Source organism: Corythoichthys intestinalis, chromosome 8 (genome assembly GCF_030265065.1).
Source record: "Corythoichthys intestinalis isolate RoL2023-P3 chromosome 8, ASM3026506v1, whole genome shotgun sequence".
In the NCBI taxonomy this organism is placed as follows: Eukaryota; Metazoa; Chordata; class Actinopteri; order Syngnathiformes; family Syngnathidae; genus Corythoichthys; species Corythoichthys intestinalis.
In genome coordinates, this window is record NC_080402.1 from 6381844 (window position 1) to 6409194 (window position 27351).

The 27351-nt window shown below is 39.8% G+C and overlaps 1 protein-coding gene across 1 annotated transcript in view; it reads right to left on the reverse strand.

Annotated features, from left to right (window-relative positions):
* cntln (centlein, centrosomal protein) overlaps window positions 1-27351 on the reverse strand; it is a 336531-nt gene that overhangs the window by 270456 nt on the left and 38724 nt on the right. Inside the window, 2 exon segments of the mRNA XM_057843797.1 lie at window positions 25731-25961; window positions 26033-26195. Coding sequence (XP_057699780.1) covers window positions 25731-25961; window positions 26033-26195 — 394 coding nt within the window.

The window sequence follows — 27351 nt, forward strand, 5'->3', positions numbered from 1 at the left end:
GAATGTAAGGCTTTAGCCAAATAAAAAAAGGCTCCAAAGGCTGTCAGTATTCTCTCGACTAATTATACGCTGCGTTTAGCTCTATATATTGGTAAAACGGCGCTTTTATAGATTGAACGCGACAATGCGTGAGTGGGTCGTGCAGCGCATGCGGTCATTATGTAACGTGATTAATTGAGAAAAAATAATTACCGCCGTTAATGCAATAAATTTGATAGCCCTACTTTAAGCCAAAACTACTCTGGATGAGTGTAAGACATTTTGTCTGTAACGTTATATACAATTAGAAAACGATTTAAATAAAACATATATATTTATAAAAAATTGGGATGCCGATCGATCGGGACATCTTTATTATGTACACATTAATCAGTTACATCTAACCAAAAGCAAGGCAAATGTCAATGTTGACTGCACTGACAATATAGCTAAAACATTTCAGACATTTGTACATACTGTATCTAGTGTTGTCCGCCTCGCACCGTAGGGTGGGGTAAAATGGGCCAGGCAGGGCGACCAACCGACCGGCGCGCCCCGCCCCTTCCGCCGCCACCCTGCACTTCCCAGCCCACCGACCAACTTTTAGTCCTCCAGCTCCCGCGGCCGTCACGGGGACCCCTCTCTTGCCGGCGCCAACGCGGCCGACTCGGAACCGAAACCCTCAGGCCCCGGGTACCCAACTCTCCCCGGCCTATAGCACTAAAATGGCGTCATTGATATCGGGGAGTACTAAGGAATAACATACCGGTGCTCTGGAAATGTACTTTTCCAGATCTTGTCTGCCAACCGCTAGTCAACCTACCAATGGACACTTGTTGCTCTTCCCAAGATGTCCGATAATATCCACCACCTGATAATATCGGCCAGTAAAAGCATTTAAAATAACATCATAACATATCAGTATCTGTTTTGCACCAGTATGTATGCTGGGTTATAACTTAATGTAGAAGCCTGCAGCCTTTGTGCATGGGCTTGAAACAGTGGTTGTGCTTAGAGTGACCATTAGAGGTCTCCCAAATAAGATGCTTGGGAATTGTTGACTAAGGGAAGGAGCCTAATCACTCATGGTGCACAAATAAAATGACCAATAGACAAGTTTCCGAGGTACTTCCGGTTTACTTCCTTATGTCTTCCTTCCCCTTCCATTTCCGCCTGTTTACCACTGAAGTCAGTGGCGGTGGAATCGAAGTTGGAAGGTCTTTATACAAGATCCCGGGAATGTTATTTTGATGTAGGCGGGTGGAGAACCAAGCCAAGGCCTCCATGCTTCGTACCATGTCGATTTCCAAACCATGGGTGCTCGTACTCGTCATACAGGAGGGAGGGAAGGAGATGTACAAAACTGACAGCTCCTGCAGTCATGCCCCCGCTGTTATGGAAGGTAATGTGCTCTAAAAATACGAAACCTAAAATCTGGCGCATGAAACGACTTGTTGCCTTTGCTATTGATATTACGATGATGACTGTAATTACAAAGTTTAATCATTTTTACTCCAACTAGCTTCTGCTACTGCTGCTAGCCGCCTGTTGCTAATCGTGTTTGAATGCACCGCATAAATCCAAGTGTTACAAGTTTTTATTCGTTTGTTTACAGCTGGGAAACGCTGTTATAGAAGGGAAGACAACTTGACTTGTACGTTGATGGACATATATCAAACATATATCGTTTGCGTTCCACAATGATGACAGCTCGACTCCCGGGAGAGGCAGGAATTGTGACAGACGGTGGTTCGCCGAGATCGCCGTGATCCAACTACGAACTTGTGAACGGCAGTACCTTTAAATATGTGCTATTGGAGCTGGAATTACTGAGGACGGGAAAAAAGCACATCTAAATGCTGCCGAGGGCCTCCGTGATGTCGCTATTTCTTCACGACGCTCCGGAGCTCTGCGGTCTGATATCACATTCTCGTATGCTATTTTTGCAATACTTTTATAAATGTGATTTATTGACCTGTTTTGGAGTGCACCAATCGTTTTAAATAAAACAAGAAATGGAATCATGTCTAAATGTTTTATTGCGATCAATGCCTGCAATAAAAAAAAAGAATGACATACTATTTGTGTTTATATCATATGTACATAACCTTGTAGCATTTCCTTGTAACAAAACAATCCATGTCAGCCCTTCTGCAGTCGGCAAATGTAATATAACTTGTAATTTCACCACATTTTGGTCACTAATGGCCGTAGTATCAATCTATTCCTCACGTTAACACAGGCTGACCGTTGTTAATAATTTTGTCCACGAATGATCAACGAAGTGACACGAACTGCCATCCAATCTCATCTACGTGTCATCTAGGTCGTGCTGAATCAATTTTTGAAGATTCCATGGGTTGCTCTGGCTTGATTTCGTAGTTTTATCGTCGTCAATACACTGCTAATTACACTGCTACGTCAACCGGACCGGAAGTGCGAAGCAGACATTTTCCAAGATGGCGGCGCCCATATTTCGCTCAGGAAACTTGTCTATAGATTAAAAAATAATGAATTTTAAACGAATTAAATATAACGACTAGAGGTGGGAATCTTTGGGCACCTAACGATTCGATTCCGATTCAGAGGCTACGATTTGATTATAAATCGATTATTGATGACCCCTCCCCCACTATTAGCTGCTTTTAATGTTTAGTATATTAGTTACAAAAACTGTTTTAAAAAAAAAAAAAAAAAAAAAAAAAATTTATTTAAAAAAAAAAAAGCCTCGCAGGCTTAAATAAACGACTATTTCAGTATCAAGTTAACATTCAATTAATTTACTGCTGTGAATCAACCGTTAAAGTTGTTAAAATTGCTCCCGTTATTCCATAATTTCCCTTCTGTCTACTTTCGACATGTGAAAGTTTTAAAGCTATTTTAAAGATAGATTCAAGTCAATATTTTGCCGATTTAGGAGTATTTTAGATAAAAAGTTAATTAGGTTCGCTTGGAAGGTTCGCTACAACAGCCTTGCAGGGAAGTCTACTGCTTTAAGATGGCGGCCGTTTACTAACGCCCGCATCTAGCTCTGTACATGTGCTGCTAACGCCACCGAGTCTGTTATTTTGCATCTAGTCCCATATAAATATGATATCTCCCGTACCATTATGTGGACAAAGTTTGTAGCAGCTGTCGGCAGCAGTCAGGTATGTTGTTGTTTTTTTTTATCTCGCGGCATGATTTGAGCTAGAGCCGTGAGTTGGGCATTGTCATTACCTGAGGGGGCAGGTAATAACAAGCATGATGCTTAGCTACTCTCGCTCCGTTCCTCATTGCGTCCCGAAGACCGCAAGGCGCGCTGAGTGTGTTTTATTTCCGCTTTACTTGACATATTTATAATCGGAATTTGGATGTTTGTGAATCGTTCTCGAATCTTCCACGGCCGAATCGCGAATAATCTAAGAATCGGAAATTTCGCACTCCTCTAATAACGACTGTGTTACCAGAAGGAAATAGTCGCTAAGAAAATAATAAAATACATAATTATGATTAAAAATCTGTGCAAAAGCCCAGCAAAATGCATTTTGGGAATTATCATTGAATTGGCATGTCCTATCATTGCCTGTCTGTATTTGCAGGGCTCCAGAGTAACTTTTTCTCACTAGGAGCACAGTGGCCCCCAACTTGGGGCGCAAGCAGACGATTCAGGAGTGCACACTGTAAAACCACATGCAAAGTTGTCCTCTAATTTTCACTGTTTAACCGAAAAATACTTTGACAACAAATGCATTAAAATAAAAACTTATGAATCTATATTTTATTGTCTATCAGTTTCAAGCAGTATACTGCTGACAAATTAGGTTAACATGGGAATTTTGTTCTATTTCTGTCGCTGTTAACTTTTAATATTAATATTAATATACTTAATATTTTTTTCTCGTAGTAATTGTTTGACCACGTTCTCGTACTATTACGAAAAGAATAAAAATCGGATTATTACGTAGTGGTAATGCAGCTGAATAAACAGCAACGTACTTTACGTAGCGAGTTGCAGCCACCATTAAAATCAACAATATTGAAGGCATCTTGTGTTTTAGAATCGGTTTTACAAATAAGGAAAAATTTTGGCTCATCTACATCAAATTATTATCCATAGAATGATTTAAAATCGAATCAGTCATTGCTCCAAGCTAAGGTACATGTACTTCAAGTGCGTAGCGGCTTACCCCTACGTATTAATATGAATATTTTTTTTCCCATAGCAAAAGTACCACTTTAATCTTGACTTTTTTTGAGGGGCCCTTATACTCTGTCATACTGGTCGCGCATGTGCGAGAAGATGAAAGAAAGAAATACTAGCACGGGGTCGAATTTTTGTCGCAAATTGCAACCATTTGGTCGCAGTTTGGAGCCCTGATTTGTCATGCTTTGGTCCGCCTCTAGTGGCTCTTCGGGGTAACTAGTGTAAGCGTGATTTATTGTCATTTATTCATTTTATTTAATTAAGGACATTTCGGCTCCTTTCAATGTATTTTTTTATTTTGTACATTATTTTGGCACTTTTCCTATTCAGTTTAAGTTCTTTTATTTTTCACAGAATGTTTATTTTATTTGGAAGACTATGAAGTTGTTACATTGATCATTTTCAAAGCATCCAGTGGGGCATCATAGTACGATAAGCAAGAATATGTAAAGTCCACGACAGCATATATCAGTAATCGGGCTATTTGGTAAAAAGACTTTATCAGACAACTTTACACAAGATGATGATTGACGTCCGCTCATGTGGTGTTCAATCATCCTTCTGATGTCAAAATCAGTGAATTTATCACGAATACAGGCCTAATCCATTTGAAGTGGGAGTGTATTATGGTATGCTGTATGCATATTATGCAGTAATTTAGTATTAAAAGACCCAAAAAATGTTTACATTTTTTCATAAAACATTGGTATCAGGAGCCACAAAATAGTCTCAGTGAAACACTAATATTCAGGACGACAATATGTGAATTACGTTGATAACGTGATTGGATCGACTTTTCCGACTTTCCGAAACAAATTATGTTCTGTAGTTTTCGCACGTTAAGGCGCACATGACTAAGCCGCGGCCCACCAAACGTGACGCGAAAACGGCATTTGTTCACAGATAAGCCGCACTGGACTATGGAATATTTACACCAAAAGATATAAAGCGGTAACACTTAATTTGACAGCAGCATCATATGACTGTCATAAGACCAAATCAACCACCAAGAAGCTTTGAACCAATTAGCTGCAAAACTTCATTGCTTCAAGAAGCTTCATTTGGCCATCACTGCTCCCTTGGGGGAGACAATCAAATCCTGCTGAAAGTAACCATCAGAAGTTGGGTACATTGTGGTCATAAAGGGATGGACATGGTCAGCAACAATACTCAGGTAGGCTGTGGCATTCCAACGATGCTCAATTGGGGCCCAAAGAGTGCCAAGAAAATATTCCCCACACCATTACACCACCACCACCAGCCTGAACCGTTGATACAAGGCAGGATGGATCCATGCTTTCATGTTGTTGACGCCAAATTCTGACCCTACCAGCCGAATGTCGCAGCAGACATACAGACTCATCAGACCAGGCAACGTTTTTCCAATCTTCTATTGTCCAATTTCGATGAGCTTGTGCAAATTGTAGCCTCAGTTTCCTGTTCTTAGCTGAAAGGAGTGGCACTCGACATGGTCTTTTGCCGCTGTAGCCCATCTGCCTTAAAGTTCCACCTACCGTGCGTTCAGAAATGTTCTTCTGCCTACATTGGTTGTAACGGGTAGTTATTTGAGTCACTGTTGCCTTTCTATCAGCTCGAACCAGTCTGGCCATTCTCCCCTGACCTCTGGCATCAACAAGGCATTTCCGCCCACAGGACTGCCGCTCACTGGATATTTTTTATTTTTCGGACCATTCTCTGTAAACCCTAGCGATGGTTGTGCGTTAAAATCCCAGTAGATCAGCAGTTTCTGAAATACTCAGAGCAGCCCTTCTAGCACCAACAACCATGCCACGTTCAAAGTCACTGAAATCACTAGAGATGTCCCGATCGATCGGGATGCTGATCGATCGGGTCCGATCACGTCATTTTCAAAGTATCGGAATCGGCAAAAAAAATATCGGCCATGCCTTTTTTAAATATATATATATATTTTTTGATTAAATCGTTTTCTAATTGTATTTAATGTAGCAGACATATTATGTTACACTTACCCAGAGTCTTTAGTTTAGGCTTAAGGTAGGATTATCAAATGTATCCCAATAACGGTGGTATTTAATTTTTAAAAATAATCTATCACGTTAAAATTTTTAACGCAATTAATGCATGCGCTGCTCGACCCGCTTACGCATTGTCGCGCTCCATCTGTAATGGGGCCGTTTTGACAATATAGAGAGTTAAAAGGCAGCGTAAAATGAGTAGAGTGAATTTTGGCAGCCTTTGGAGCCTTATTTTAATTGATTAAAACCTTACAATCCCTCTCCCTCCGATTTTAAATATCATGGGAAGCAATGTGAGGAACCAACGTAGCAATTGATCTTTCTCTTAACACTTGGCATGTGCCGGTATGATATTTTGACGGTACGATAACCGTGAGCAAAATACCGCGGTTTCATGGTATTGCAATTATAGCTCCAAAAAATTTTGAGATGTATGGGTTAAAAAAAAACAACAACTTTTTTCCATTGAACAGGATTTTTTTTTTCAGACCATAGTTGCAAATTGGAACATGAATATATTGTTAAAATAAATAATCAATTAAAAAATATTTTAAATTAAACTAAATATAACTTATAGACTATACTCACAGCCACAGCTCAAGTTGCTCAAGATTAGAGCAAGAACAAAATAATTTCTATAAAAAAGTAAAAACACTTCTGAATAATTTTTTTTAGGAATTTATACTGCATGACTTTTTTTTTGAGGGTGGAAAAGCTTAAGTTTCGCCATTTTCAGCCACTGTGTCAACTCTAGTCTACATGATGTCATGCCTTTGTGTTAAAAAGAACATAAAACATTCATAAGTTACTTAAAAATGTATAAGTTAGTTAAAATGTCAATATTGTTGTGGAAAGGTTTCATCTAAAAAATAAAATAAAATAAAATAAACATTGGGAGTGAGACTGCTCCTTGATCCACCGAACGTGGATTTGTGCTTAGGGCAAGATCATCTTTCGCAATTAGCGATCTTTGACGCTATCACTTTTTCCCCTTCATTCAAGCGAATCAAGCTTGTTTTCTCACTCTGCGGCTGTCACACTCTCCCAGGTAAGCCTAGGCTAACAATCATCTTTGGAAGCTTTTAGTTAGTTTTTATATTGAATTTGAAAGGAAAATGTGTGTTTTGTTTTTGGCGAACTTTTTCCATGGTGCTAATCTGTTGAAGCTACTCACATGGAAAAATCTAATTGTACAACATTTTAAATGTATTCATTTTGTATATTACACTTACCACGATTTGAGAGCTCAATAAATTGAAGAACAGTACGCCTTATATTTGGAGTATTTGTTTTTGGGTTAGCTGGCTGGCTAGCTGATAGCGTCACTTTCACACACAGCAACAAACGGGAGGGGGTAAGCGCTGCTGCGCCAAGCTGCTTCTGGCTGCATTTTTGACACAAGAAAAATAGCGAATACCGTACTACGGTCTGACGGAAAATTTTAGCGGTTTTGAAACCGCGACGTTTTCACACCACGGTAAACCGTGAAACCGGTAACCGGCACATGCCTACTTAACACCTTGAATTGTATCCCATCGCAGAGAAGATATATTAATTGGTAGGACTACGCACAGTCGTGGTTTCACTTGTCATGGTTCCACTTCCCATCATGCATTGGGCATGGCCTTCAGTATCATTTACTGAAAGCTCAACAAATACACAAGATTGCAATATTTAGTCACAATATACAAAGTCACAAGTCTTTCTATCCGTGTATCTCTCTCACAGAAAGAATGTTAATAACGTAAATGCCATCTTGAGGATTTATTGTCATAATAAACAAATACAGTACTTATGTACTGTATGTTGAATGTATATATTCGTCCGAGTTTTATTCATTTTTTTCTTAATGCATTGCCAAAATGTATATGATCAGGAAATAATTATCGGGAATGATTGGAATTGAATCGGGAGCAAAAAAAAGCAATCGGATCGAGAAATATCGGGATCGGCAGATACTCATACTAAAACGATCGGGAGCAAAAAAACATGATCGGAACAACCCTAGAAATCACCTTTCTTCCCCATACTGATGCTCGGTTTGAACTGCAGGAGATTGTCTTAAACCATGTCTACATGCCTAAATGCACTGAGTTGCCGCCATGTGACTGGCTGATTAGAAATTAAGTGTTAACTAACAGTTGGACAGGTATACCTAATAAAGTGGCTAGTGAGTGTATGATTTCTGTACTGTAATGCGAGGGACTTGAGGCCAACAAGCTGTGCATGTAACGAGGCACCAAAAAAAAAAAATGTTTGGGGGGGGGTCGGAGCTTCAGAAACAGTGGGCTGCGAGGTAAAGGCCCCCCACCAGGCCAATAGTTACACTTGGTATGCAAACGGGTGCTTCTTCAAAGAATAAGTGTGTGCATATATGTATGAGTATGTGCGATAACTGGTGTGGAGAGGGACTTTAGAGAAGGACAGTGAGCAGTAAGTAGAAGGTAAGCAGTGTATATATTTGTGCGTGTGTGCACATATAGCCCTGAGTACTCCCACGCAGTCTGTTTGACCCCAGCGCGTATGTGCTTAAACAAGCGCCATGTAGCCGAGGCGGCACATGGCTGTGCTTCGTTAATGAGGTGGGCTGTGCAAACGGGCCGGGCTTCTCATCTAATGAGAGCAGTTGAGCTGGTAAAAGCGCACCGCCGGAGTCCATGTCATTAGGAACGGCTCTGGCCGCCGACGTGGCTCGGTTCCAGAAGGCGCATGACGACTTGTGTTGACAATGCTATTTATTTAAAAGAAACAGCCCACACAGAAGGGGAAGAGGAGAAAAAAGCTGCGACAAAATGATGCAAATGAGAGGAATATTTGATGTGTAAATGGCTAAATGGATTACATTTAAATTAAACATGCTCTTAAGAGACATTCTAATGGTGAGGCTAAAAGAGTGCAGCAGATGGTAAATGGCCACATTCAAAACAAGAGAAAATATGTCAATGCATATTAATCCGAGTGGTAATTAGTGGCGGGTGAGTTTTGATAAAAACTGCAATGTCATGGATGTTTCAAAGACAGCACATTTGTCCAATCCATTTGAAATCGGAGAAGTGGCAGTGAATGATCAATACTAAGTGCTATTGACGCTGATAGACGTCCAATCCATTTGGGGGCCGGTGAGTTACAGTTGTATGAAAAAGTATCTGAACCTTTTGGAATTTCTCACATTTCTGCATAAAATCACCATCAAATGTGATCTTTGTCAAAATCACACAGATGAAAAAACAGCGTATGCTTTTACTAAAATCACCCAAACATTTATAGGTTTTCATATTGTAATGACAATAGTATGCAAACAATGACAGAAGGGGGAAAAATAAGTAAGTGAACCATTACATTTAATATTTTGTGCCCCCCCTTTGGTAGCAATAACTTCAACCAGACGCTTCCTGTCAGTCTGGCACATCGATCAGGACTAATATTGGCCCATTTTTCATAACAATACTGCTGTAGTTCAGTCGGATTCCTGGGATGTCTGGCATGAATCGCTGTCTTTAGGTCATGCCACAGCATCTCAATGGGGTTCAAGTCTGGACTTTGACTTGGCCACTCCAGAACGTATATTTTGTTCTTCTGAAACGATTCTCAAGTTGATTTACTTCTGTGTTTTGAATCATTGTCTTGTTGCAGCATCCATCCTCTTTTTAGCTTCAACTGTCTGACAGACGGCCACGGGTTTTCCTGCAAAACATCCTAATAAACTTTTGAATTCATTCTTTTATTAATGATTGCAAGTTGTCCAGGCCCTGATGCAGCAAAACAGCTCCCTCTGCCATCCATTAGGGCAGGGATGAGGTGTTGATGTTGGTGAGCTGTTCCATTTTCCTCCACACGACATTATGTGTTACTCCCAAACAATTCAACTTTGGCTTCGTCAGTCCACAAAACATTTTGCCAAAACTTCTGTGGCGTGTCCAAGTGCCTTTTTGCGAACATTAAACGAGCAACAATTTTTTTTTTTCGACAGCAGTGGCTCACTCCGTGGAGTCCTCCCATGAACACCGTTCTTGGCCATAGTTTTAGATATAGTTGATGCTTGCAAAGAGATATTGGACTGTGCCAGTGATTTATGTAAGTCCTTAGCAGACTTGCTAGGGTTCTTTTTTACCTCTCCAAGTGTTCTGCGCTAAACTCTTGGTGTCATCTTTGGTGGACAGCCACTCCATGAAAGAGAAGCAATAGTCTCAAACTCCCTACATTTGTCAACAACTTCTCTGACTGTCGATTGATGAACATCCAGACTTTTAGAGATGGTTTTGTATCCTTCCCCAGCTTTATTCAAATCAACAATCCTTGATCGCAGGTCTTCAGACAGCTCTTTTGACCGAGCCATGATGCACATCAGATAATGCTTCTCATCAAGACAATTCTTATCAGGTGTGTATTTTATAGTGGTCAGGGGAGCACTAAACTACTCATCAGTGATTGGGCACACACCTGACTTAAATTGTTTGGTAAAAATTGGTTTCAATAGTTCTTTAAGTCTCCTTCGGTAGAAGGTTCACTTACTTATTTGTTCCCCCTTTTGTCATTGTTTGCATGCTATCCTCATTAAAATATGAAAACCTATAAATGTTTGGGAGGTTTTAGTTAAAGCAGACACTGTTTTTACATTTGTGTGATTTTGACAAAGATCAGATCACATTTGATGGTGATTTTATGCATAAATGTGAGAAATTCCAAAAGGTTCAGATACTTTTCATACCACTGTACATATACAAAATGGGATTTTTTTTTTTTTTTTTTAAATTAAAGAGCTCTACTTTTGTTTCCACTATTTTTTCATTGTCGTTCGAATTATCATCATCATTTTAAGGAATACACTTCTTGCTGTTAACCTTCCCGGGATTAATTTTTTTTAGAGGTACAGTATCTTAAAGTTCGTAAAGTTCAAAGTTCCAGCTCTCCGAACTTAGAAGAATGTAAGTGACAGTAGGTTGGAGTTTTTGACACCACTAATGGCGCTACATTAATTGAAAATAATGTAATGTAACTTTACTGTAAATAAATTTGATCCAGTTTCAGGTTGTACATCGTGTGAAATGTTTGACAATCACTTTAGTAGTGGTAAGTGAGTTGGTCTTGAATTGCGTATAAAAAGCCATCCAAAGAATAATCCCCATTGGAAAACTGTTTTAATCACTTCCATCTTGAAATACTAACCAAAACAATTACGAGCAGTCCACACTGTTTTATGATACATTTTTAAAAAAGAAGAGGAAAAACACTGATGTAAACTAAACGCTGCCTCTGGTAACAATAAGTGACAATACTCCATGACTAGCAACAGTGATGTGTAAACAATTCTTAGTCATCTCCACCAATTTACCAGCAGTCAACTTGTGGCTCAATGGAAATGTTCACAAACACCAACTTGTAAATGCAACTGGAATGGAAAAAAAGTCCAAGAAGACCACAAGCAATAAGTACAACTTCCTAAAAGCAAATAAACCACTGTTGTGCGCTTGATGGGAGCGCATCCAGTAGTTGAATGACTGCCCACAGGATGAGCACATTATCACTCATGTAGTCTGGTGAAGCTTCCAGAAAGCCTGAGGTCTGCTACGGATTACACTGTAATGTAGCTCTTTAATCACTGCACAGCGCTGACTGGCAGCCAGGCACAAAACTGCAATAGTAAAAGTGATACTAGGAGAGAAAAATAGAAATGTTCCAAAGGAAGATCACATTTCAGTGCCATTGACAGCCATAGACGCCCAATCCATTTTGATTGAATGGGCTGTCAGTCAAAATGGATAGGATGTCTACTAGTCAATGGCAGCCATTAAGTTGACGTTACACCGACACTGGTCATTTCTCAGAGACAATTTCAAAAAGATACAGCAGAATGTAAAATTAAAAGAATAAACAGTAGGGGTCTAACGGTACACAAAAATTAGTGTTGCACCGATAAAATTTTTTGGCCCCGATACCGATACCGATACTTGGCTGTGCAGTATCGGCCAATACTTGGCTGTGCAGTATCGGCTGATACCGATACCATACCGATACCACCCCGATTATATATATATATATTAAAAAAAAAAAAATCCTCCCAAAGAGCTACATAATTGGATGTGAAATCATTGCTATCAAGGCTTTGTCAGGCTGTTGCTTACCTTTGCAAAATAAGAAAAAGACTAGTACAAAGTGTAATACTAGCCCAACAGTAAGAAAGTAAAAATAAGTTCATAATAATAAACTCTGAATGAACTGAGTAAACTTTTTTTAAACCTCTCAAAGGCCAAACAGTGCAACTTTCATGAAATTATTGTCACATTCTGCTGCTGGTTAGATTGTGTTTTGTTGCCGGGCTGTTAGTGGGGGCGTCCCTGACGTCACACCTGAATCCAATGCGGGCTCATCAACGCAGCATTTAAGCACGGGTGAGCTCAGAGAAGGCTGCCGAGATATTTGCTTTGCTGATCGCCATTTGACATCTCGCACTATAGTCTCGCTACATTTGCTTGTTACGCCCCTGCATTGGGTTTTTTCTGGTAGTGTGCTGCACTCGTTTGTAACCTCTACCCTGTGCAGGTATTTGAGTGTTTTTATTTTGGCTTTTTGGCTCGCTGCCTATCGTCTTAGTTATTAAATCTTCGTGTTCGTAGTATTGAGCTCCGTCGACCTGCTGTCACGGACTCCTTTTGTTATTTCTACTATCCCACGATCGCGTGTTATTTTTTGTTTGCAATCATTAAACCCTTGTACTTATCCCCCGCTTGTTGTCCGCTTCGAGGTCCAACCTTGTTTCCGCATTTGCGGACGCTCACAATTATAAGTAATAATAATTGACCACAGCATCCCGTCTCTCTATTAGCCTCGTTTTTTCGGGAGGGTGTGGGTCCCTTATTTCTATTCCTGAAAGGTGGCAACCCTACTTTGGAAACAGTTCCCAAATTACTGCAGCATTTCTTTCAGTAAAAGACAATAAAAGTTAAGTAGAGGTAGTGAACTGACCAGAGATTGTTGCACCTGTCCAGCGCCCTTCCTCTGGATAGCAGTCCTGCTCTTGCAGGCTCAAACTCGTTGTGTTCGTTCACGTTTTGTCTTCACATGTTTTATCAGGTTCGAGGTATTGAAACTGGCTGATTTAACTCCACATCTTGAAACTTTCAGGCCGCAAATCTAGCACGCAGCCATTGATTTTAATTGACCGGATTTCTATTTTGAAATATTTCCCGAAAGCCGCCATGCCGCCATCGCGGGCATGTCGCCATGTCGGCCATGTCATTGGTCAGAAGTGGCTATTGGCCCGTTCTCATTGGTCTGGAGCAGGCCAATAGCAATAGCTGTTTGGTGGTCACGTGTCATCACACAACACAGAGAAAAAGTATAGTGAGCGCCAGGAGGAAAAAAAAAAGGCTGCGGTCAAATGTTAAAATAATGGACCGGTAAATGGTATCGGCACCGTCTTTGTTGGTACTCGCCGATACCACCATTTTGGGCCGGATCGGCGCCGCCTGCCGATACTAGTATCAGTATCGGTGCATCTTTAACAAAAATCTCGGTTCAGTACGTACCTCGGTTTTGAGGTCACGGTTCGGTTCATTTTCGATACAGTAAGAAAACAAAATGCAAAATATAAATGTGCTGGTTGTTTATTACACACTTTTGTGCTTTCAACAATAGGAACATTAGCCTCTACAAAGCTAGAATTCTGCTCAAAAAGTAGCGGGTATTTAAAGATAATGCAACAACAATTTGCCTTTCAGACCCTGCGTATTGGTCAGCTTTCTTTCTGAAAGACAGAAGTAAAAAGAAGTCCTGTACTACAGAGAAAAGCAATCCCAATGACAAAGATTTTAATATGTATTTTACAAATGAAATGCCTCAATGATTTTTTTTTCTTATGAACGGTTTTCAAAAGCTTTATTGGTGTAATTCTCAAGTTAAAGCGCCACACAGAAATTAATAAATTTAATTGTGTAAGCAGGATCTGTCTATTATTCTTCTGATTTAATTACAGGTGTTTTAGCTCATTTCAATATATTTTATTTAAATGGGCTATTATCTATTTTATTATGTTTTTGTATTTTAAAAATGTGATGTAGTATTCATTTATATTGTATATTGTATGTTGTATAACTTTAGTTCCTATGTGAATATTAGTTCTTACTTGTTTCATTGTGGTAGGGTTTTGTATTGAACATGGGGCAGTGTTGGTTATTATGATAGCAGAGAAGACAACTGTAAATCAACAAAGACAAGTTAACTGTGCCCCGATCTACCACTCGAGAGATCTGATGGACTAAAAAAGTAAGTTACGATTGCATATTAGTTTGAAAGTCGACCGTATCCACCGTATTTTAGACGTTATACCCATTCACGACACTAGATGGCGCCAGATATCATTGAAGCGATGTTCTGTCAACTCATGAAAGATCTCAGCGACTCTCAAGTTTAACCAGTTTGCATTATTTTATTGCAATGTTTTTCCTTATTCAGATTTGTTTCAACACTAGGTACAGTTAGACTTCACTTTGATGGTTCATGCAATTATTGCAATTTTGTTGTTTTATCACATTATTTTATTTACAGTTCAAAAACCAGAGGCCATTCATTTACGAGTAGTGGTTTGGCTAAGAGGTCAAATGCCAACACTGGCATCCCAGTCGGGCTGAGCTATATGGTCTTATGTACTTATCACGGTAAATTAGGCAGATTTACCTCAATAACGATAAATGACGATAAATTCGCCCTAGCGGACTTATATACCGTATTGGCCCGTATATAAGACGGTGTTTTTTCCACTGAAATAAGACTGAAAAAGAGGGTGTCGTCTTATATTCGCGGTCTAGACTTTATACCCATTCACGACGCTAGATGGCGCCAGATATCATTGAAGCGATGTCTGTCATGACAGATCTCAGCTACTCTCTCCATTCACGACGCTAGATGGCGCCAGATATCATTGAAGCGATGTTCTTTCATGACAGATCTCAGCAACTCTCAAGTTGCATTATTTTGTTGCAATGTTTTTCCTTATTCAGATTTGTTTCAAGACTACAGTTTCAGTTGGACTTCACTTTGATGGTTAATGCAGTTATTGCAATTTTGTTGTTTTTATAAAAATTGATTTGAAAAACCAGAAGCCATTCATTTACGAATGTGATTGCACTTTAGTTAACATATTTAAATGTTCAGATATTAAGATTTGAATGAGGCAAAATAAAATGCGGGCATGCGAGAGGGTCGTCTTACAATCAGGGCTGTCTTATATTCGGGCCCATACGGTACATGGAAAATGTGTCTCTATATACGGAATTTTCAGGTTTTAAAACTACTTTAAGATCCAATTGACTTCGTAAGTAGAGGTACCACTGTATTTGATTGGCTAAAATAGCACCGACATTGAAAAAAATGTCTGCTCCCGTGTCGGACAGCCACTTCCTGAAAAACCTAAATAACAACCAATATTTCCTCACCATTGCATATCGAAAAAACTGAAGCTTTTTTTTTTTTTTTTAATTATTATTAAACAAGATTATTTGTCTGTCTGTTGTCTTTTCCTTTATATGCTTAAAAAAATCATTTTAAAGTTTCGTTACCCGAAAAACTACGATTGAACTTCACTTCGTTATACTTCTGAGGCCTTCAAGGTTCTACTATTTAACTGTGTTGATCCAGTAGCTTTATGTGCCATTCCTGAGCCCATCGCACAGAAGCGTGCACAAAACCAGCTGTTCATCACAGTCTACCTTACTCCAGTCGTTATCTCGCCATAAACATAAGTGAGCACGGACCTGTAACTCACAATGGATGTTATTCTTCTCTTGTATTCCCTCAACCTACCCACACATGCACCCTGATAATAATAAGAAACCCCCCCAACACTGCAGGATGAGTGGAGTGTTCAAAGCCGCCACTCTGGCCTGTTTTCAAATGAGCGCTGCGTCTCCCCCGCCTTGTGCTCCTGTTGCGATCAGCACTTTGATCACCTCCGACGGTAACTTCCAACCAAACATTTAAATTTAAAATCACATCTGCCCCGACAACCCCGGCATTAGAATTTAACAGGTGTTCCGGAGGAACTTGTTACAGAATTTGCAATTACGTGCCCAAATACACACACGCCTTTTAATTCAATGCTGTTCATGTGCTCGTGCACGCACCCTCAACCTGTCAATGAAATTGCAGAGTGGGAAACAGAACGCCTTCCCGACTGAGTGCTATGCCTTGGGATGGTAGATCTGTTTACCTCCTGACTTTTATGTCAGTACGTACAGAAGTTAAAGAAACAAAACAGCCAAAATTCAAGTTACACGTGTTCACTAAATAAGGATTCATATAAGAGAAAACGGGATATATTGTCATTTTTGGACTATAAGTCGAACATTTTTCCTCCATAGTTTGGCTTAAATATATGCAGTACATGATTGTAACATGTTTGGAACTTTTGGCGCCCCACAAAAAAATTTATATATATTTTAAGGGTGTGACAAAAGATCGAAACGGTGATATATCGTGATACTTTGTCTCCCAAAAGGTTAGCGATATGCTCCTGCCAAGAGTCGATATACAGTGGGGCAAATAAGTTTTTAGTCAACCACCAATTGTGCAAGTTCTCCTACTTGAAAATATTAGAGAAGCCTGTGATTGTCAACATGGGTAAACATCAACCATGAGAGACAGAACGGGGGAGAAAAAAACTGAAAATCCCATTATTTGATTTTTAAAGAATTTATTTCCAAATTAGAGTGGAAAATAAGTATTTGGTCACCTACAAACAAGCAAGATTTCTGGCTGTCAAAGAGGTCTAACTTCTAATGAGGTCTAACGAGGCTTCACTCGTTACCTGTATTAATGGCACCTGTTTTAACTCATTATCGGTATAAAAGACACCTGTCAACAACCTCAGTCAGTCACACTCCAAAATCCACTATGGCAAAGACCAAATAGCTGTCGAAGGACACCTGAGACAAAATTGTAGACCTGCACCAGGCTGGGAAGACTGAATCTGCAATACGTAAAACACTTGGTGTAAAGAAATCAACTGTGGGAGCAATTATTAGAAAATGGAAGACATACAAGACCACTAATAATCTCCCTCGATCTGGGGCTCCATGCAAGATGTCACCCCGTGGCGTCAAAATGATAACAAGAACGGTGAGCAAAAAAATTACAGAACCACATGGAGGGGACCTAGTGAATGACCTACAGAAAGCTGGGACCACAGTAACAAAGGCTACTATCAGTAACACAATGCACCGCCAGGGACTCAAATCCTGCACTGCCAGACGTGTCCCCCCGCTGAAGCCAGTACACGTCCAGGCCCGTCTGCGGTTCACTAGAGAGCATTTGGATGATCCAGAAGAGGACTGGGAGAATGTTTTATGGTCAGATGAAACCAAAATATAACTTTTTGGTAGAAACACAGGTTCTCGTGTTTGGAGGAGAAAGAATACTGAATTGCAGCCGAAGAACACCATACCCACTGTGAAGCATGGGGGTGGAAACATCATGCTTTGGGGCTGTTTTTCTGCAAAAGGACCAGGACGACTGATCTGTGTAAAGGAAAGAATGAATGGGGCCATGTATCGAGAGATTTGGAGTGAAAATCTCCTTCCATCATCAAGGGCATTGAAGATGAGACCTGGCTGGGTCTTTCAGCTTGGCAATGATCCCAAACACACAGCCAGGGCAACAAAGGAGTGGCTTTGTAAGAAGCATTTCAAGGTCCTGGAGTGGCCTAGCCAGTCTACAGATCTCAACCCCATAGAAAATCTGTGGAGGGAGTTGAAAGTCCGTGTTGCCCAACGACAGCCCCAAAACATCACTGCTCGAGAGGAGATCTGCATGGAGGAAAGGGCCAAAATACCAGCAACAGTGTGTGAAAGGCTACTGAAGAGTTACAGGTTGGCCTCCGTTATTGCCAACAAAGGGTACATAACAAAGTATTTAGATGAACTTTTGGTATTGACCAAATACTTATTTTCCACCATGATTTGCAAATAAATTCTTTAAAAATAAAACAATGTGATTTTTTGTTTTTTTCCCCCACATTGTCTCTCATGGTTGAGGTTTACCCATGTTGACAATTACAGGCCTCTCTAATATTTTCAAGTGGGAGAACTTGTACAATTAGTGGTTGACTAAATACTTATTTGCCCCACTGTATCTGTATCTAAAATTCATTCTGCTCCCACTGCTTGAGCTGTGCGGTCGCGCAATTGAGCTCCTGAAGGGCACGCTCCTATTTAGGACATGCCCTTCAGCAAAATCACACTACTGAACCGCCATTGCAACGTGCGTGCAGAGCTTAAACCTGAGACAAAATGGAACTCATAGATACAATTGAGTTAAGTATCCCAAACTGCTTGGACTTCAACTGATACAATGAACTCAAATTGACAATATGCGAAATTTTCATGGCAATCAATGACTTTTGAACGAAATGCGTTAGACAATGACTGGATTGATACACAATATGCTGTTTGTGCGACCCAGGCTGATGGGGGACGGGTTTCCGATAACCATTTGCTTTTCCCGTCTTCCTTGTCTGTCTTCATCTTCGTCCTTTTTGATTTTGATGATTTGATGATGATGATGACAATGACAATAAATTCATTCATTCAAAATCTCCATGCCCCCACCCCCCCAAAAAAAAAAAGTCGTCTCTAAATTCTATATAATTTACTGGCAGGAAGATTACAGTAATGTATAATTAATTAATGGCAAAATGATCCATTTATACATGCAGTGCCTGGTTGAATTAACAGGGTTAAGTGGTTCAGGGCAATCACGTCTCACTTAACATTTGGAGCATCAGTATTAACGAGCACTCAAATTCAGCAAACAACCAAAGTTCAGTGTTGTTGTGTCATATGGTCCCCCCCCGGAAAAAAAAATCAACAATCTTTACTTCATTAGCTGCCATTTGTCACTAATTCTGCTGCATTTTTTTTATCTTACTTTAACACAGTCCATCACTCAGGGGTGACAGTTCAAAGATAGCGCGCTATCACACTCCGAGGCAATCTCACCCACGCAATCTGGCATCGTCTTTGACGCCTATAAGCTCCAATTAATCACATCTCTTAACTGAAATTGGTATTCACTATGTGACAAGTGTGCAGTCTAATGATATCTAGAGCAGCGTTTCCCAAGCTTTGAGCCGTGACACATATTTAACACAAACATACATGTGGCAAGGACTGAAATCAGAAGCTACTTCCAGAAAGAATTACAACAACATTGACATGTGATGTGACTGGCAAGTCTTTTCAGACGTAGGGCCTGCTCGGTTATCGATGTGTTCCCACCAAGAATCGATAGATTTTTTTGAAAAGAAATGACTAAAACTACATAATGGCTGCATTTAGACTGCAAGCATATTTGATTCCTGGGGCTGCAACTAACGATTATTTTTTAAATCGATTAGTCGGGCGATTAATTAAAAGATTGCTCGGACAAATGTCACTTTTTTTCAATCATTCACAATTTAACTTGAAGTTGTTTTAGACTAGAGCATAAGAAACGTTGAAGACAAAATGTATGACAATTTCCTTCAAAAATACTATTTTAGTGCAGCTTCCTGACTTAACTGTACTGTTTTAAGTAGGGCTGCAGCTATCGATTATTTTAGTAGTCGATTAATCGATGAAGTAGTTAGTTCGAATAATCGAGTAATTGGATAACGAACATAAAAAAATCAAAATAGCTGAGCCTCAAACGGTATAAAAGAATAAATAAATGAAGATCTACAAGTACAAAAGTACAATTGGATAACTTACATTGCAAAAGTCCACTAGCTGAAAAGCTATAATAAAATGCAAAAATTTTTTTTTTTTTTTTTTTTACAATGCAAACACTTATTCCTACAAAAAACGGCTATAAACTAAATTACGAATGCATTAAAAAACATTAGCAAGAAAAAAAACTTTGCTTATGTTGGTCTTAACAGAACAGCTGGATTCAGCCATGTGAAATGAGTTATGTCATGTTCATTGTTGTCACTAGAGGGCAGTGTATCCACCCAAACCAATAAATCTAAACGCAAACACTTTCAAAACAAACAATTACAACGCCACTTTATTTAAACAAATACTCGAAGCAAAACTTAATTTGAATCGTTTTTCTAATCTAATTATTCGAGTTAATCGATTAATCGTTCCAGTACTAGTTTTAACTCAACAACATAATCTAATGACGACGCAGACTGTAATTAATCCATTTTCTTTCCCAAATAAATAATTGTTCATTAATACAACTCGAACCCAATTTCAAAGCACACCCTCTTGTATGACAATGTAGTTTAAATGGGAGTTTGTGTTGAAAGAAGACTAAGCTGTTATATGAATGGGTTTATGTGCGTTTTTTTTGTTTGTTTGTGGTTTTTTTTTTTTTTTTACAAAAAGAAATGAGAATAAAATGAGATGAAATGAGACTAATATCGAACAATAACTCAAGTGCTAATATGCTTCTCCAAAACACAATACAAATGGACACTTAAGGCACCGATTACCATAATCACTAACTAGCTTAGCGCTCTGTGCTAAGTAGCAACGTAGGCCTCATTTACTCACCTCTGACGGAGGCACAATGGATCTAGCAACACAAATGACAATCTAACTCTTGACACTTCGTAATATTATTGATTCAGCAACTCAACCTGAGTGTAGTAGTGAACTCTCTCTCTCTTGCGCTAATCAGATCCGATCTGAAAGTCCATTTTAATGCAATAAAACTGGCCACTGGAGTGCAGTAGCGCATTTGGTAAGACCCGCAACCCGATTCAACAGCAACAAACGGCCAAACCGCATGGCCGGGCACCGGCGGAAGACGACCAAATGGATGCCAGGCGGCGGACGTCCGAGCAGAACAACCGGTAGGACGCCTGGGATGCCAGGCGCTGGATGACCGAGCAGAACGACCGGGACCACTAGTGCAGCGGACTATGCCTTTGAGTCCGTGCTGCTCGCGAGCAGAGCCCGCAGAGACTCGAAAAAATTCATCTTTATGAGGCAGACGGCGATGAGGGAAAAGTTTACCAGGCTGTCGCAGCCAGAACAGTGTCATCTTTCAGTTAGTTATGTGTAAATAAATTGTTACTTTGCTGTCAAAAGCTCTATTTGTCTTGTTGTTTGTCTTATTTTGTAAAAGGTAAACATTCAGATGTTTGGGATGTCACGAAAGCAAAAAATAGCTGTGTTAAAGTCAAAGTTATGTTTGAAATGTATGCTTTCACAAAAAGCTCAATTTCTCCGTTTTTTTCATCAGAAATTGGAAAATTGCCTCAAACTAAGCCATTTTCTAATGCTGATTTCAAAAGAATGGAAAAAGATATGAACTTTTTTTTCTGCTGGAAGAAGAGAGTCTGATCTTTCTTTTGGAGGGTTCCATGTTTATATAGCAATCGAACAGAATTTTCTGTGGGCCTTTCAAAATCAGATAAAATCTAGTAAAACGGCCGTGAGCGAAGGGCCTAGCTCCGGTGAAAATGGCCAGGAGTGAATGAGTTAATGACATCTGTCATAAGCATTCAGTAATGCCCATGATAATGTCAGTTCATAATTATGAAGGTCTTATGATGCAGCTGTCAAATTAAGTGCAACCTAATAACCCAAATAAATCCACAAATAAGCCTCAGAATTCAAAATGTAGGAAAAAAGTAGTGGCTTGTAGTCCGAAAATTACGGTAATTTATTAATCGATTTTATACGATCAAATCGATAAGATGTTGCAGGCTTCCTCCTCAAATCTGATTGTTAGGGCTGACTGTTCACACTATTTTTAATAAGTATCCAAATTAGATCTTGACCGGTTTAGACTGAGCCACATTATTGACATACCCGAAATGTGACATCACAGACAGTCACATCCTATCGGAAACTAGGCCTGTCGCGATAACACATTATAGTGTACGATAATTATTCTCATAAATTATTGCAATATGCGATATTATTGCGCGCCCCCCCATTTTTTTTTAACCAATTTACAATAACACAGTGAGAATACAGTATATAATAATAGATCAAGTACACCCATTTAAACACGATATTTACTCTTAAATTCAAAAATACTTTTTAAGAAATCACAACTTAAAACAATAGACCATGCCTCTTAAGTAAAAAACAACAATATTGATACCACACAGAAACACAGAACAAATAAAATGTGTTTTTAAAAAAAAAAAAAATTGGACTCAATAACTTAAGCATTTAGGCATATGAAAACTTTTCCCGTCATAGCTTCTGCAATGGTGTTCCATAGGGATGCAACGATACAGCTAAGTCATGGTTCGGTACGATTTTTGATACGGGGGACACGATTTTCGATCCGCTTCAATACATTTAATGCCCTGTAAAAAATAAAATACAAATTACATTTTTTGTTTTTGTTGTTGTTGTTTTATTTTTTTTTGCTAACGAGCAAAAATTAAATTGCCATCATATAAACATGCATTTTAGTGCATAATATTTATGTGCTTACTTCTTACTGATCTGAAAAAAATTTGTATAAAAGTGCTGAGAACAATCTTTACTGTTTGGAAAGTGAGACAGGGCACACTGTTGACTGCTACAGCTCTCTTAGCACCTAGGTTTACTACATTAGCAAGACATCCTATTTGTGGTCCGAATCCATCTGCGAAACGTACTGAATTAACAATATTTGCAACATTATCTATAGTCACTGGTATGGATTGATTTGGCCTTCTTAACTTCCATTCAGTCATGACCGTTAAGAATTCATAGATGTAGTATATGGACTACGTGTCCCATAATCACTCTGGGCTCACGTAGCCAATGGCATGGGACGTAGGTAAGCCTGTCGCAATATGCAATAATTCCATTTATCGCGTGATATATAACAATGAAGGCGGTAATTTTTCCGCTGCGATTTATCGCCTCGCGTGCACGTGCGTGCGTGCGGCAGACGTGCTGTTAAAAGTTCGGATTCCTCGTTACCAACTGCGCAAAATGCATCTTCGTTCCAAGTCCGGCAAAAAGTAGCGCCGGAGCCAATCGTTCCCATTATATCCTGTTGTTCAACGTATACCGGCCGCATCAGTGCTCCGGAGTGACTGTGGACAATCTACAGCGCCGGTGTCGTTGACGTGTGGGCGCTCCCGTCAGGAGCGACATTTCACGCGGGTGGCTGTTTTTCGGCACAACGCCGGATTTTTACAACGAAGTCCGCCAAAACATTGTTACCGACTAGGCTGCTACGAACAACCTCGCTTTGACAATAAACAGCTGAATGAAATTAAGAGCGCTGTGTCATATGCTGGTGTTGTGTAGTAATGAGCAGACGTGACTTCAGCGGCACTTTTTTAATGCGCGCACACACTAGATATCATGAAATGGCACACTAGATGTGCTACATCCCATGCCATTGGCTACGTGAGCACAGAGTGATTGTGGGTTACGTAGTCCATATACTACATTGATGAATTCTAAACTGTCATGACTGAATGGAAGTTAAGAAGGCCAAATCATTCCATACAAGTGACTACAGATAATGTTGCAAATATTGTTAATTCAGTACGTGACACAGATGGATTCGGACCACAAATAGGATGTCTTGCTCATGTAGTAAACCCAGCTGCTAAGAAAGCTGTAGCAATCAACAGTGTGTCTTGCCTCACTTTACAAACAGTAAAAATTGTTCTCAGCACTTTTGTACAAACATTTTCAGATCAGTAAGAAGTAAGCACATACAGTAAATATTATGCACTAAAATGGATGTTTATATGATGGCAATTTAATTTTTGCTCGCTAGCAAAAATAAAAAATAAAAATAAATAATAAATAAATAAAACGAAACAAAAAATATAATTGTTTTTTTTTTTTTTTTTTACAGAGCATTAAATGTATTGAATCGGATCGAAAATCGTGACCCCCGTATCCAAAATCGTACCGAACCGTGACTTAACTGTATCGTTGCATCCCTATGGAACTCCATTGCAGAAGCTATGACGGGGAAAAGTTTTAATTTGCCTAAATGCTGAAGTTATTAAGTGCAATTTTTTTTTCTCTCTTTTTTTTTTAACACATTTTTTTTATTCTGTGGTGCTGTGCGGTATCAATATTGTTGTTTTTTTTACTTAAGAGGCATGGTCTATTGTTTTTAGTTGTGATTTCTTAAAAAGTATTTTTGAATTTATCTATTAATGTATACTGTATTCTCACTGTGTTATTGTAAATTGGTTAAAAAAAAATTGGGGGGGGCGCAATAATATCGCATATCGCAGTAATTTATGAGAATAATTATCGCACACTAATATTTGTTATCGCGACAGGCCTAGACGTAGGACATGTAGTTTGCCATTTCATGGTATCTAGTGTGTGCGCGCATTAAAAAAGTTAGCAAGCGCCGCTGAAGTCACATCTGCTCATTACTACACAACACAAGCATATGAATATCGACTTTCATAAACAGGACGAGTTTGAAGCAGCCGTTCGTTGTCAAAGCCAGGTTGTTCGTAGCAGCCAAGTCTGTAACAATGTTTAGGCGAACTTCGTTGTAAATATCCGGCATTGTGCCGAAAAATAGCCAACCCTGTCACTCCTGACGGGAGCGCCCACACGTCAACAACACCGGCGCGCCATAGATGGTTCACAGTCACTCCGGAGGACTGACGCAGCCGGTATACATTGAACAATAGGATATAATGGGAACGATTGGCTCCGGCGCTAGTTTTTGCCGGTGTTCTGTCAAAATTTGCTCCCTTATAAAATTTTGCTCCCAAAGCTTTTGTGGCGCTGAAAAACCCCTCTTTTACATTCAATTGGACTCTCAATGTTATCCAAAGTGCTAACTAGATACATCATAAACATACATGTGCAACACGAAAATGGCATAAATTAATACTTAACGACGCGGCAAAGTTGTTAACAGTGAGAGCGCGGAGTGCAGTTACTGTGTGCAGCTAACATGGTAGGATGTGTCTGAGAACTTTTGTACATGTCTTTACATGATCAAACTTAAGTAAATATTCCTTTCTTTAAAGAAAGTTTGTAGTGTTTACTTTGGAATGGCCGCATTTGCGGCCATTTTTAACGTTACGCGCATGCGCAAAACCCGCAAGGTAGCAATTTTTGATGGGTTGCAAATTTTGTCAGAACACTGGACCTGGAACGAAGATGCATTTTGCGCAGTTGGTAACGAGGAATACGAACTTTTAACAGCACGTCTGCCGCATGCGCACACGCACGTGCACGCGAGGTGATAAATCGCAGCGGAAAAATTACCGCCTTCATTTTTATTTATCGCGCGATAAATGGAATTATTGCATATTGCGACAGACTTATCGGAAACTAAGAAATATCTTGTCCAAATCAGATATGGTTTCAATCAGTCTTGCAAAAATGTGATTTGCGAGTATGAACAAGCCCAGTTTCATATTAGATATGGACAAGATTCTTCTAATGTGGCCCCGTCTGAACAGGCCCAAATCTGATTTGGACACTTGCTCAAAAAATAGTGTGAACAGTCAGCGCTAAAAATCAGATTTGAGGAGGAATCTGATTGGAATAAGATATGCCTGCACCCGGAACGCAGCCTAACATCACCTGAGTGTTAACGACAAAAATCTGAAAAAGCAAGGGACGAATCCTTACCTTCAAATTGGTTTGTCTGTTGCTTGCAATGCAAAATGCTGTCTGCTGTGCTTGTTGCTGCTGCCGTGGTTCCTCCCGTTGCTCCTGTTGATGTTGTTGCAGCTGGGCCTGCAGTTGCAATATCTGCTGCTCTTTCTGGGCCAATAGCCTGCTCAGTTCCTGGTGGCTGTTCCTCAGCTTGGCCTCACTTGACACGAGTCTCTGGTAGCATTCGTTCAACTCGCCGTACAGCTGTCAAATACATGAATATAATGTCAAACACGACTTCGACCAAGTGGTTGGAGTTTTGAAAATCTGCATACTTTCTGACAGGAAGTTGTGTCAGCAGTGTGCGCCTCTTCCTGGTTCCTCATAATTCTCTGCGTGTCCACGTTGAGTCCCTCCAGTTCCTTGATCAGTTGGCTCTGCGCCTCCGCGTGCTCCGTGCTGCGTTTGTACAACGACTGCACTTCTGCCAACTCGCACCTGAGGCGCCGCGTAACACAAATTAATTTCGGCACAACAGTGTGACCGATAAAGTACGGATAATACGGATCAATTCCCCGAGTTCCTACGGAATTACAAGCGGAAAGTGCTCCTCTAACACGCCGAGCCATCGTTAATCACCGAGCTAAAACCTTGAGAGGCATTCGCGAGCGGCTCCGAATGTGACTGACACATCAGAGCGCGGCAGCCATTAAAAGAGAAAAGTAGTTAAAAAAAGGTTGAGATTACCTCTAAGGCTCCTAAAGGTTCCCAGAGTTTTTATCATATCGACTACAGCTTAGGCAAAGCCTGCCCAGTTTCCCTTTTCTCCCTCCTTTAAAGCGCATCCGCTATGCGAGGCTTACAGAGTGGCTTTAGGTGAGCTGTGCTTGAAAATATCAGTGTCACCCCCAAAGCCTTGACATTGAAAGCAATGTACTTAACACCGTCCACATGTTCCAGCGTTGTTTTTGGCAGACCTTTTAATTTTCGTCTTAGTCTTTTGGACAAAATACTTATTAGTCTAAGTAATATTTTTTCAAAAATGTGTTCATCTTTGTCTAGTTTTAGTCGATGATTGCTCTAGCGCTGCAACGATTATCGATTAACTCAAGTAATTTGATTAGAAAAAAGCTTCGAATTAGATTTTGCTGCTTCCAATATTCGTTTTATTTAAAGGGGCGTTGTAATAGTTCGTTTTGAAAGTGTTTGCATTTATTTTTGTTGATTTGGGTGGAAACACTGCCCTCTAGCTGCAACAGTGAATATAACATTTAACATGACTGAATCCAGCTGCTCCCTGTTAAGACCAACATACGTTTAGGGCTGCGTCTATCGATTATTTTCGTCGTCGATAAATTGATGAACCATTAAGTCCGAATAATCGAGTAATCGAATAAGGAACGTGAAAAATTAAAACACCTGAGCTGAGCATCAACCGGGATTAAAAAAAAAAAAAGATCTATGTACAACAAAATAACAGTTGGCTAACTTAAATAGCAAAAGTCCGCTAGCTTAAATGCGATTAAAACGCTAACGTTTTTTTTTTTTTTTCACAATGCTCTTAACTAAAGATGTCCCGATCGATCGGCATCCAGATCGATCACGTCATTTTCAAAGTATCGGAATCGGCAAAAAAATATCGGACATGCCTTTT